The 14,024-nt window shown below is 48.2% G+C and overlaps 1 protein-coding gene across 17 annotated transcripts in view; it reads left to right on the top strand.

Moving 5' to 3' along the window:
- Positions 1 to 6,950: 6,950 nt before the first annotated feature.
- LOC108175803 (proline-rich protein 14) overlaps positions 6,951 to 14,024 on the top strand; it is a 41,396-nt gene continuing 34,322 nt past the window's right edge. For 2 of the 17 annotated variants that reach the window (XR_011382089.1, XR_011382091.1), the window contains exon 1: positions 6,956 to 8,066. Coding sequence is in view for 2 of the 17 variants with exons in the window: in XM_051837045.2 (XP_051693005.2) it covers positions 7,577 to 7,973 (397 nt within the window). In the remaining 15 variants the exon portion in view is untranslated. The other 15 variants (XR_011382096.1, XR_011382088.1, XR_011382094.1 and 12 more) reach the window with 13 other exon arrangements.

The raw sequence follows: 14,024 nt of genomic DNA, 5'->3' as shown, positions 1-14,024 counted from the left end.
CCCAATGCCTGCAACAACTGGGGCTTTGCTAAGACTGAAGCGGGGGTGGGGGGCCGGCACCGTGGCTCACTTGGTTAATCCTTCACCCATGCACTGGCATCCATATGGGCGCCGGGTTCTAGTCCTGGTTGCTCCTCTTCCAGTCCAGCTCTCTGCTGTGGCCTGGAAAGGCAGTGGAGGATGACCCGAGTGCTTGGGCACCTGCACCCGTGTGGGAGACCAAGAGGAAGCACCTGGCTCCTGGCTTCAGATCGGCGCAGCGCCATTTGGGGAGTGAACCAATGGAAGGAAGACCTTTCTCTCTGTCTCTCTCTCTTACTGTCTACAACTCTGTCAAATAAATAAATAAAAAATATTTTAAAAAAAAGACTGAAGCAGGAACCCAGAGCTCAACTCAGGCCTCTTACGTGGGTGACAGGAGCCCAACTACTCAAGCCATCACTGCTGCCTCCCAGGGTCTGCATTAGCAGGAAGCTGGAGTAAGAGCTGGAGCTGGGAGTCAAACCCAGGAACTCAGTTGTGGGATGCAGGCATCCTAGGCATTATCCTAATTAAGCCAAATGCCCACCCCACCCTCAGCCCTTTCACCCTTTTCCATTCTCTAATTCAGCTGCAGCACTGTGTTAGCACTGCCTCAAAGACCGGTGTCATAATTCTCCCAGCTTCATCAACGCAGGAGATGATGGAAGCTACATGGTGAGAGTTGAGTATGAGGGATCCCAGGTCCTGCTCACTGGTTTACTTCCAGTTCCACTCCTTCAAAGTGCTGTGACCTTGTCCAGCTCCCTCTGCTTCAAGTCTTCAATCATAGATTGGACAAGGGAAGCACCTGTGTCATAGGCTGTGAAGCCCCAACAGAATCAGAAGGGCAACGATGTAACGAATCCAGGCTAAATATGTTAGAAGCTTTTTGTACAAAATTTAAGGACTGAGCAGTGATACAATCAAAGCCTACACAATGATGAAGCCTAGAGACAAAGAAGAAAGGGGAGTTCGAGGGCAAGGGCAGCCCTTACACAGAGAGAGACCTATTCTCCACCAAATGAAAAGAAACTCCACCGTGACCAGCAGGCACTGGCAGATTAAGCATCACTCTTCCCAAGAGGATGCAGGGCTTCAGGGCCTCAACATCAGAAAGCGACTGATCATCCCAACTCACAGACAAGGGATTAAAATGGAGAATTCCTGAGAGATGGGAGAGAGGCTCTGAGTCCCTTATCCAGCTTTCCAACTCAGTGATCAGACTGCATATAGAAGCCACTGTCTGAGCAGAAGACCTGAAGCACTGCATGGCCTGATTATTAATGACTGAATATTCACTTATGTATTTGAGACAGACAGACAGAAAAACAGAAAGAGAGAGCCTTCATCACTGCCCAGATGTCTACAATGGCTGGAGCTGGACCAGGGCCTGAGCCAGGAACTCCAGGTTGCCCACATGGGTGACAGCAACCTAACGGAGCCATCCCTGCTGCCTCCCAGGGTCTGCTCTGGCAGAAAGCTGGAGTGAGGATCTAGGGCCAGGAATCAAACCCAAATACTCTATTAGTTAAACAGCTAAATACTCTAATAGCTAAATAGCTAAATACTAAATAATTCTCTAATACTCTAATAGCTAAATATTAAATAATAAATACTCTAATAGCTAAATAGCTAATGATGTGCGAAGTGAGCATCCTAACCACCAGACAGACATCGATCCCAAGACCTTATGTTTCTGTCATTTGAAAATGCAGTATTTGTGCCTAATGTTTTCATGCTATATTTGGCTGAAATAGAATTTAACAGCTACGCTGGACACCTAGAGATGTCTGCAAAAAGTTCACGCAAATGCGCATTATAATAAAACTGCATAGATCTCTAAAGTTTTTTTTGCATCAAACTAAACATCTTTTTCCATGAACTTATCAAAGTCATTTAATGCAAATATATGACAAAGCTACTTAGAAGCATGTGTGTTTCTGGGGTGGGAAGCTTGCATTTCATTAACATCATAAATGAAATGGCATCATAATAAAGTTCACCAGCATTTTTAATATTTATTTATTTATTTATTTGAAAGGCAGAGTGACTGAGAGAGGGAAAAGACAGAAACAGAGAGAGAGAGAGAGATCTTCCACCCCCTGGTTCACTCCCTAAATGGCTGCAACAGTCAGATCTGGCCCAGGCTGAAGCAAGGAGTCAGGAACTCCATCCTGGTTTCCCATGTGGGTGGCAGGGGCCCAAGCACCTGGACCATCATCTGCTGCCTTCCCAGGGGCATTAGCAGAGAGCTTCGTTAGAAGTAGAGTAGCTGGGACTTGAACTGGCACTCCTGTTTGTGATGCCAGTGTTGCCAGCTGTGGCTTAACCCACAGTACCACAATGCCAGCCCCACCACCAGCAATTTTAGAACAAAATCAAAATGATCCCAAAGTTCATCCAGAAAGGAAGTATATGACTATACTAAGGAGACTCAGGAAGGGAAATACAAGGAGGATCACAGGACTTACCAGAAAATAAAATGTATTTTAAAGCTAAATAGCTAAAATGGGGTAGTATGGCATGAATGTACTCAGAGATGTTGAGACAAGCAGTAACCAAAGAGTCTCAATGTTTCCTATGAACATGCTTCCTATGCAAATCTCATATTTCACAGAGAAGGCCTTTCGACTCCAGGGAAAACAGACATACACCCCTACAGGGGATCACATAGACTATCAGGTACAACACGCAGCTGACATTCACAGAAGACACTTCCAAATGCCTAATTTAAAAAAAAAAATTGTTTTGCGTGATTCTTTATTATTTAAAGAGGGAAACAGTTACACAGACAGAGATCTCCCATCCACTGATTCGCTCTCAGAATGCCTTCAACAGTCAGGTTTGGACCAGGTTGAGACCAAGAACCTGTAACTCCACGCAGGTCTTCCATGTGGGTGGAAGAGGCTAACTGCTTGAGCCATCACCTGCTGCCTCCTGACTGCACCTCAGCAGGAAGCACACACCTTGGCCTCACTGCTGCTGGCCAGCTCTACCACGGGGGAGGCATTTGTCGGGGATCAGCTACTTCACTTCTCTATGCTTCTGCCCATAAAATATTAGTAGTAAATAAAAATCACTGTTGTTGCTACTGTTGTTTATTAATTATTAATAATATGGCAATCATTATTATACTCATGAGTATCTATTTAATAAGAATGTGGCCAGAGGTAGATAATAAACTGAGTCACCTCAAGAGAAAGTTTCCATTTTCGTGGAAAATGGAAAGAATTACTATTGTATTTTTCTATTTAAGATGTTATTATAGGGGCTGGCATGATGGCACAGCAGGTCAAGCCCCTGCTTGGGACATGGGCATCCTGTACTGGAATGCTGGTTTGAGTTCCAGCTGCTCCATTTCCAATCCAGCTTCCTGCTGGGAAGGCAGCAAGAGATGGCCCAAGTACTGGGGCTACAGACACCCATGCAGGACACTAGGATGGAGTTCCCGGCTTTGGCACGGTCCAGCCCTGACTGTTGTAATCATTTGGGGAGTAAGGCAAAGGATGGATGATTCTCTCTGTCTCTCTCTCCTTTCTTTTTCTCTCCAACTCTGTCTTTGAAATTAATAAATCTCTTTTTTTTTTATTTGATAGATAGAGTTAGACAGTGAGAGAGAGAGACAGAGAGAAAGGTTTTCCTTCCGTTGGTTCACCCCCTAAATGGCCACTACAGCCAGAGCTGCGCTGATCTGAAGCCAGGAGCCAGGTGCTTCCTCTTGGTCTCCCACACGGGTGCAGGTGCCCAAGCACTTGGGTCATCCTCCACTGCCCTCCCGGGCTACAGATCAGAGCTGGACTGGAAGAGGAGCAACCAGGACTAGAACCTGGCACCCAAATGGGATGCCAGTGCATGGGTGGAGGATTAACCAAGTGAGCCACAGCGCTGGCCCCTCAAATTAATAAATCTTTTAAATAAATCTTTTAAAAAATCAAGAAAAGTCAGTAACATTTTCAAAAAATATAATATATAAAATTTGTTGTTGTTGTTTTAGACTACTTGTCTCAGAAAACCTTACCATAGAGAAGGTTCTGGTTAAGCCATCATCTCCTTCTTGGTAGTGATTTGCTGAACATACAGGCACAATGCAAGAGAAGGCAGCAGCTACATAGGTTTAGACTAAAAGGAGATTCCATGTACTATATTTTAACGTTGTGCTTCAGAATTTCTCTTCCACTTGAGTTTGGTATTAAAGATATACTCTCTCCTGATGTTCCAAAATTGTTGAACACGTGGGAGAAAGAGATGAGAAGATGAAACCAATTCAGACTGATAAAAATGTTTATGAAAAACAAGACCAACAGTTGGACACTAGACTATCAATCATGGCTTTTCCTTTGTCTTAGAAGACTTGCTCTATATGTGGCTTCCCTGAGGCTTTCATTGTAAACATCTGAATACTGCAAATAAAGTAGTTGTCATTATGGGTTGGTCAACCAGTACAGACAATATTAATTCAACTCTTTAGAAAATTTCGTGAGATTGAGATCATCATCTCAATAAATAATAAGGAATTTAAAATTAGAGAAGTTAACTCCAAATCTCATACCATCCTGCGGCTGACTCCTGGCCCATTGATTACTAAAAACTTGATTTCAAATAAATATTCTGAGTATTTTAAATTCAACCCACTCACTGTTGACCATTTTCCTTCAGCCAAATGGTGAAGTGGTCATATTTGATTACTGTTTGTAGCCCTGGACTATATTCCTTGCAGAACTAGAGTCCTTTCACTTTTTTTACTTGTTGAACTATTTAGCTCAGCACTAAGTCTTTGACTATGATATAAATAAAAAATATTATTTCAAAATTAAGAGAGAGAGGCCAGCACTATGGCATAATGGATAAAGCTGTCTCTAGGGCCGGTGCTGTGGCATAGCAGGTAAAGCCACCACCTGCAACGCCAGCATCCTGTATGGGCACCAATTTGAGTCCTGGCTGCTCCACTTCTGATCCAGCACCCTGCTAATGTGCCTGGGAAAGCAGCAAAAGATGGCCCAAGTATTTGGGCCCCTGCACCCACATGAGAAACCTGGAAGAAACTCCTGTAACCTGGCTTCAGATTAGCCCAGCTCTGGCCATTGTAGCCATTTGGGGCGTGAACCAACAGCAGATGGAATCTCTCTCTCTCTCTCTAACTCTGCATTTCAAATAAATAAGCCTTTAAAGGGGGAGGGGGTATTGGGGCCGGTGCTGTGGCTCACTTGGTTAATCCTCCACCCATGCACTGGCATCCCATATGGGTGCCGGGTTCTAGTCCTGGTTGCTCCTCTTCCAGTCCAGCTCTCTGCTGTGGCCAGGGAAGGCAGTGGAGGATGACCCAAGTGCTTGGGCACCTGCACCCGCATGGGAGATCAGGAAGAAGCACCTGGCTCCTGGCTTCGGATCGGGAAAGTTCCGGCTGTAGTGGCCATTTAGGGGGTGAACCAATGGAAGGAAGACCTTTCTCTCTGTTTCTCTCTCACTGTCTAACTCTATCTGTCAAATAAATTAAAAAAGGGGGGTGAGGGGGTATCATATTCTTAGAACTGTACCTAGAACTATATTGAATCTGTTGTTTGCATCAATATCACATTAACCTGAGAATTGATAAGATCTGTGTTGCAGTAATCATGCATTTGCAATGCCCCTTAGAATCTAATGTATTAATAAATTCTTTAAATAAAATTTAAAAATAAGCCAAATAGGTAACACTCTGAGCCACAATGCCTTTGATTTTTATAAAGTTATTATGTAGAAGATAATACACTTGTGCAGTGGGGCCTAGACTCCTATTCAGGTCCTTGCCTTCTATCTAGATAAGCACTCTAAGTACAGGCACATACACGGTGCACAAAGTGGTAAAGTTTACTTAAAAGGTGAGAAAGCATACATACATGTGGGCATAGTTGAGGAGTGGAGTGGCCAGGAAGGGGAGGGGGTGGGGGAGGGAAGTAGACAGCGCCTCAGCACCCTGCCCTGTCTGCCTCTGTAGAAGAGAGCCCCTCCCAGTTGCCAGCCTCTTTTTATGAGGTTGGAAGGGGAGTGGTTCCATGGCACCTCCCCCAGGTCCAGCAAAAGGGCTTCTTCCACTGACAGGTAGGCAGATAGGATTACACAGGGTGGGGGAGGTGTAGCTTCCAAAACATGGCCCTATTCTAGTTACCTGCCATATCGCCTATCACTTTCAAATATTTCCAGATAACTACAAATTCACAAAGCTGGATTACGGACGATTTATGAGAAGATGGCAATAATTTTAAAGAAATGTCGTTACGGGATCACTGAGAGCTCACTGAACCCCACAGTATGCGTGATCACAAAGACAAATGTTCCTTCAAAGGAGCAGACACCGGAATAAAACCAAACTCCTGTGCCGCAAAAACAGGCCCCAGCTTCTTGTGTCTGCCTCAGCCCAGGATGTCCATCCCTGTCATTCCTCCAAAGGAATTCACGGCTTGAGAGTGGCCCCGCTGGCCTCCCAAGGTTCCAGTCACTGGACCCGCGGAGTCTCTTGCCTCTCCCGTGGTGAGAACCTTGGTGGTCAGTACTGTCCCGAGTGGCTTCTCTGGGGGGATTCCAGGTCCCTGCAGAATGTAAATGCCACCTCCAGGTAACCACAGACCCGCTGGAGCCCAGCGGGCCACCACGATTCCCGGAAGAGCAGAGCATCCCCACCAATCAACGGAGGAGCACCAGCACCGGTGACCAGCCAGGAACGTGGACACGAGCCGACCACGCTCCTCTCGGACCCAATTTCCGTCTACACGACCCTCAGCCGACCACGCTCCTCTCGGACCCAATTTCCGTCTACGCGCCTCAGCCGACCACGCTCCTCTCGGACCCAATTTCCGTCTACGCGACGACCCTTAGCCGACCACGCTCCTCTCGGACCCAATTTCCGTCTACGCGACGACCCTTAGCCGACCACGCTCCTCTCGGACCCAATTTCCGTCTACGCGACGACCCTCAGCCGACCACGCTCCTCTCGGACCCAATTTCCGTCTTCGAGACCCTCAGCCGACCACGCTCCTCTCGGACCCAATTTCCGTCTACGCGACCCTCAGCCGACCACGCTCCTCTCGGACCCAATTTCCGTCTACACGACAACCCTTAGCCGACCACGCTCCTCTCGGACCCAATTTCCGTCTACGCGACGACCCTTAGCCGACCACGCTCCTCTCAGACAAATTTCCGTCTACGCGACGACCCTCAGCCGACCACCCTCCTCTCGGACCCAATTTCCGTCTACGCGACGACCCTTAGCCGACCACGCTCCTCTCGGACCCAATTTCCGTCTACGCGACGACCCTTAGCCGACCACGCTCCTCTCGGACCCAATTTCCGTCTACGCGACGACCCTCAGCCGACCACGCTCCTCTCGGACCCAATTTCCGCCTACGCGACCCTCAGCCGACCACGCTCCTCTCGGACCCAATTTCCGTCTACGCGACGACCCTCAGCCGACCACGCTCCTCTCGGACCCAATTTCCGTCTAAGCGACCCTCAGCCCCAGCTCCCCAGGGAGCCCGGGGGCCTCAGGTCAGCGGCAGGTCTCCCTGCTGGGCACCTGGCGATGAACAGCGACTTCCTGCAGCACCCGCACGTCAGAGGGCGGCTTCCGGCTCCCGGGCTGCGGCACAGGCGCCGCAGCACCGCCTCACCCAGCGCGGGCGTCACTGCGGTCTCCGGCCGCCACCGTCTCACCTTCCCCACAGCTGGGAGCGCCGGGGTCGAGTCGGCCCTCGAGGCCCCGCCCCCGCGGCACCGCCTCGGCTTACGTCACCGGGCGCGCGCGAAGCCGCCTCCCGCGCCGGTCCTGAGGAGGGGCGGCTGCCGCACGCGGAAGGCCGCGTGGAGCCCAGGGGCCGGGACGCGAGTCGGCGTCGGCCCGCCGTGTGGGACGGGTGCGGGTCCCGCAGCTGCTTCTCGGAGGAGAACGGAGCCTGCGCCTCTCCGGGGCGGGACTTCCGGTGAGCTGACGCGGTCGCCTCCGGGGCGGCAGGCCCGCTGCGGGTGACGGCAGGCCCGGTGCGGCAGGCCCGGCTGTGGTGACGGCAGGCCCGGTACGGAAGCCCCGGCTGTGGTGAGGGAAGCCCCGGCTGTGGCGGTGGCAGGCCCGGTGCGGGTGACGAAAGGCCCGGCTGTGGTGGTGGTAGGCTGCCCGGCTGTGGCGATGGCAGGCCCGGCTGTGGTGAGGGAAGGCCTGGCTGTGGTGAGGGTAGGCCCGGCTGTGGTGAGGGTAGGCCCGGCTGTGGTGACGGAAGGCCCGGCTGTGGCGGCGGCAGGCCCGGTGCGGGTGACGGAAGGCCCAGCTGTGGTGAGGGAAGGCCTGGCTGTGGCGGCGGCAGGCCCGGCTGTGGTGGTGGTAGGCTGCCCGGCTGTGGCGATGGCAGGCCCGGCTGTGGCGGTGGCAGGCCCGGCTGTGGTGAGGGAAGCCCCGGCTGTGGTGGTGGTAGGCTGCCCGGCTGTGGTGGTGGTAGGCTGCCCGGCTGTGGCGATGGCAGGCCCGGCTGTGGTGGTGGTAGGCCCGGTTGTGGCAGCGGCAGGCCCGGCACAGTTGGCCTCAGGCCCCGGCCATCGCGACGCCTCATTAGGGGTGACCTTGACGATGCAAGCTGGGCAGAAAAGCAGTTTCATCTTTGAAATTACAGGCCACTGTTCTCATTCATCTTGATAAGCACTTTCAAGGAATAATAATAGTAAAGAAGTGGAATATCGCTTTTCTCAGGGTGATAGAGGCCGGCTGGCGACCCGTTTAAAGTGAATTTAGATGTTCAGAGATGCATTTGATTCTGTTATGAGGCTGAATCAGCCAATTTAGAAGGTTTTAAGAAGGAAAAAATTGGCTTTAAAAACAAAATTACATTGTATTCTGTTTTTAAAATGCAAACATACCCTGATTGTAATGTTTATTTAAGCTGTAGCTAGCTAGTTTGTTCTACTTGCAGTTGAGACAGTCGTGTGTCTGTGATCCTTGCCTTGAGAACCAAACCCATGGAACCTGGGTCTCTCTGGAACATGCCCAAAGGACTGCAGCACGGGACACAGAATCTGCACTCCTCCCTGTGGTCTGGAGCATTTTGCTGCTATGGGACTAGGGTGCGCATCTCTCAGATCCAACACTGGACAGTCCTTTCCTGCTGTTACCATGATTGCTTAGAGCAAGAACCTGAAGACTGTGGTTTTCTTTTATCCAAGGGGAGACCATGCAGGAGACACCAAAAATAACAGCTTTAAGCAGCTCCTGCCCTGATTAGAGGGAGCAAAGCCATCCCTGAACTCCTGCTGAACACAGTGAAAAGCCTGCAACTGGCCTATATATGAAAGACAGCAGGGGTTCTATGCGGAAGTCTTTGTAGTTCAAGAAGAGAAGGAAAAAGGCAACTCCAACAATTCTCTTTCCTGAATGGTTGGAAGGAACTGTGATGACCTGCCAGAGTTCGTAGTCATGAGGCAACCCCAGAACCTGCCTGCTCCACTGTGTACCATGCCCTGTACTGGAAGAATCGGAACACATTCAGTGACAGCATAGAGGACAAAAAAACTAATAGGTTCTGGAATCTTCCACCTCCTGTGCAAAAGTCAGGAAGGTGGCAGAACCTCCTTCTGGACCTATCTCCTGGTTTCCCCTGCCATGTGCATGTGAGGCATTTTTGCACAGATCAGTTTGCTGTTCCTCTGCAGAAAGTTTCACACCATGGACAGCAAATAGGCAGAGCAGCAGGGCAGATAACCCCTAGGCCAACCAGATCTCAGGGAAGTTGATGTTGGAAGCCATCCTCCCTGACCCAAAGTGGTGCTGATGGGTGTGCAGGTACAAAGAGCATCTTCATGACCTAGAAAACAAAGTACAGAATGATTTCTTCACTGATATTTACCTGAATTCTCCTGCCAGCCATAAGCTTTGGGATTTGGTGTAAAATCTGTCACTTCTTCACTCTCTTCTTTTTGTGTGTGTAATGGGTATAAAAACAATTCATGTCACACAAAGTCCTGAGGGTTCGGGTCATCTGGGGTAGTGCAGAAAGCAGGTTCATAATAAGAGTATCATTACTTTTCTTATGGATATGCATTAAAGAACTTTGCTCTTCTTTTTAAACTCAAAACTTTTAGCATAATGATAGTAAGAAAGATAGTAAGAAATGATAGTAAGAAAGATATGATCAGGAGAAGAGCCACTGGGGCAGGCATTGTGATGCAGCAGACTAAGCTGCCACTGTGACATCAGCATCCCCTATTGGAGGCTGATTAAGTCCCAAATACTGTGCTTCTGATCCAGATTCTTGCCAATGTGCCTGGGAAGGCTACAGAAGATTGCCCAAGTGCTCGGGCTCCAGCCTCCCACATGGGAGAACCAGGTGAAGTTCTTGATTCCTGGCTTCAGCTTGACCCAACATTGGCTATTGTGGGCATCTGGGGACTAACAGATGGGAAACAATATCTCTCTCTCTCTCTCTCTCACTTTCTCGCTATCTCTCATTCTGCCTTTCAAATAAATCAATAAGTCTTAGAAGAGGCAGAGAAAAGAGCAGAAGGTAGAAAAGGAGAATTAGAAGACAAAAGAAGAAGAATCACAATTGTGAGCCTCTTAGGAGACACCACCCTTGTACATCACCATTCTACATGCCTCCCCAGCTTTATCTGGTAACCCTTATTACATGGTAAGGGGTGTGTATATCCATACTTAAAAATATGGAGATTAATTTAATGAGCTCTTGTATTCAGCTCGTTCTTGTCTACTTAAGAGACTTTAGATTTGAAGTGAGAAGGAACACTGTTACCCTCCAGAACCACAATGCCAAAGCTTAAGAATCTGCTAGCATCAGGGTGTCCTCAGTGAAAGAAGTCATAATGGGGCCATTGGCCACATCCCAGAGGACTCCGGGAATTCCCCACTTGCTTTCTTTACCTGGGATTTGTGTTGACACCTTGAAATTTCTAAGCAAGTCTTCTCATAGGAGAAAAGAATGAAGACTATTTACTGTTGGGAGAGAATTTATTTCCCCTTTGAAGATAATTATCCTTTTCAAAAGCTAAGAAGCTGCTCTCTCCTTTAAAATTGCTGAAAACCCATTCCAAGATCTCTAGACTTGAATAGCTCACTCCACGGCAGACGTCGCTGATGAGTGATTCGTTTTCCAATTAAGAATCTCAGACATGAAGAACAGATGCTCTCATGCTTCGAATCCTGAAGCTGGTGCAACAAGCACTTTATGAATTGACTGAAGTGATAATCTGTAGATAGAATTGGAGAGATTAGGGGAAAAAGCTGACTTCTTGGATAATAGGATATTAATTCAACATTACTGGAGCATGTTTAATACCCAAAGAGATATTTTCAGTAATATTTTTAAAATCGTTCTTCATTTAACTTATCCACACAGTATTTCATCCTCGACGACTGATTAGAGTAAATTGGAACTGGGACTTGATTTCATGTAAAACTGAGTGAGTGTGCAAAATATATAAGGCAGAATTTGTTCCTAAAGAGTTGGTCTTATGTGATATAATTATGGTGTGAGCAACACAGACCTTTGCTCAGAGTGGAGTCTGGTTGTTCCAGTGGCACAGTGGAGGCTTTGGAGGATGTCCCAGTGGGAAGGAACAGACTTGCCCATGCAGAACCTGGGGTTTGGAGATGTCTGGTGGAACAGTAGACACAAACACTTGACCCCATTGACTGCCAGTGGGGGAAAGGGACAGGTAAGGGACAGTAGCTGTGTGTGAGCCAGGAGGCCTTTCTGAATGCATACAAAGAATTTCCTCTCTTGAAGGGAATGGACAGGAAGTACTAAATACTGAGTCTAGGATGCAATTGCCTGAGTGGCTGAATTTAAAAAAAGAAAAATACAAATGCCCAGCCAGAGCTGGTGTGTTTTGCTAAGGTAAGGGTCCTGGCTGGAAAAGCCTGGGGCTCTGTCCTGTTATTTAGAGACATACCTTGGGAGTTTTGACGTGTTTTGGCACCCTGAATCTTCAGATGGCAGATTTGTCCCATTGTTCACCAGCGGAAGGCAGCACAGGGAGAAAATGCAGGAGCTCCTCCCATAAGGCAACTAATACCCCTCAAATTGTGTGAATATCTGTGTCCTCCCAAAATTAATATGTTGAACCCCTACTCCAAGGTGATGGTATTTGGAGGTGGGGCCTTTAGCAGGTGATCAGGCAGTGAGGGGAAGCCCTCATGATAGAATTAGGGCCTGGATGTAGGAAGGAGCTGCCAGCCACCAACCAGGAGCAGCCAAATCCACTCATGCCTTGATCTGGGACGTTCAGCCTGTAGCACTGTGAATAACAGGTGTCTGTTGTTGATAAGCCATCCAGTCAGTGGTGTTGCATAGGCATCCTGAAGGGACCGAGGTGACTTGTACAGCATAGGATCTACCACTGCTTTGCATCTCATCCACTGTGCTTGTGACCAGGGTTAGGTTATAGCATAACCCACCTAGGAAGTTTCTAGGTTCCATGGATAGAATTGTGTCCACCAAAAAGATACATGGAAGTCATGAATACAGTCTTTGTAGACACAATAAATAAAGGTAAAATGGAGTCTTCAGGATGGCTCCTAACTCAGTGTGACTGGTATCCTTATGGGAAAAGGAAAACATGTAAAAACACGTACAAGGAGAAGGTCATAAGATGGAAGAGGCAGAGACTGAAGCACCTGAATCCTAATGAATGCCAAGGATTGTACTCAGAGGCTCAGGGAGTATGCCCATAGACACCTTGATTTCAGACTGGTAAACTCCAGCACAAAGACAAATAGATTTCTGTTGTTTTAAGCCCCCAAGTTTATGGAAATTTGTTACAGTACCACAAGAAACTAATACAAGTGGAAAAAGACTAAACCTCAAAGAATCTTCAAGTCCTTGTTCCAACAGGTACCAAGGAATGTACATAGAATTGGATTGTGAAGGAGCTTGGTCCAGGAGGCTGGAAGGTAAAACAGCTGAGATGCCAGAATTGACGTGGTAGACTGTGGAAGGCTCAGAAAGTGGGCAGGCTATAACGGATGTGTTATACAAGACAAATGACTTATCATGGTTCTAAGAAGCCAGGAAGACTGGCCTTTCTCCAGAACTGGGAAGGACACAGCATCAATAAAGGGTTCAGTGGTGCCTCTTACTTTGAGGCCTGGGCTAATTACAGGCACAGACGACAGAGGATAGAGATGGACTTGGTAGGGCCCTGAAATAGTGGCGGTGAAGTGGCATCCTCTGGAGCCTGGCACACAGCTGGTGAGATAGTTAATAGAATACAGCTGCCCTGGATGGGCTTCTGGCTAAGTCTGGTCAGTGTATAACAGGGAGGGTAACAAGCATGGATGACAGGGAAGGTGAGGACAGTCATCTTGCAAAATGTCTTAATCCCTTGCCCAGTTTCCAGACCTGAGTCAGGTTAGGATCTAGGTTGCCCTAAGAGCTGGTAACTGCCTGGGAAAGAAGAGCCTGCCTCACCATGACAAACAGCAACGGGAGATGCATCTTCCTGACCTTCCTTAGAAGACGTGTTCATCCTTAATCAGGTGACCATATGCTGAGAAAAGGGGAACATACTGCAACTCTGATGATGACTGGATGTTGTATCTGAGATCATATTGCTATCCAGAGACCAAAAATGTCGCCATGCCTCTTCCACATCAGAGTAGCATGTGGTGTTAGCTAAGAAACAGAGTCTTGTCCAAGATCCAGATTACAGCGAGTCTATTGGGTCAGTGACCCCAGTCTGTGTCAACAAGCAAATCTGTAATTGGGATCAACAACCCTGGCAGTTGATTCCCATGCCAAAACCTGTCCTTGGTTTGCAGAGGAAAAGGTATGATAATAGGAAGACCAAGCGAAAGCCCTCCCTCCTCGACCATAACCAAGATAGAAGAACCAAAAGCAGTGAGCAGTGTTGCATCCAGAATGCTTGATGGAAATCAGTGACAACACCAAGGTCAAAAGGATGCAGGGACAGTGCTTCCTGAGCTCTGTAAAAAACGAAAGCCTCTGGAAAATGGCATAGACTGCTACAAGCTC

The sequence above is a fragment of the Oryctolagus cuniculus genome, chromosome 14 (assembly GCF_964237555.1).
Source record: "Oryctolagus cuniculus chromosome 14, mOryCun1.1, whole genome shotgun sequence".
Taxonomy (NCBI): domain Eukaryota; kingdom Metazoa; phylum Chordata; class Mammalia; order Lagomorpha; family Leporidae; genus Oryctolagus; species Oryctolagus cuniculus.
The sequence above is the reverse complement of the archived record's forward strand: the minus strand, read 5'-3'. Positions and strand labels throughout refer to the sequence as shown.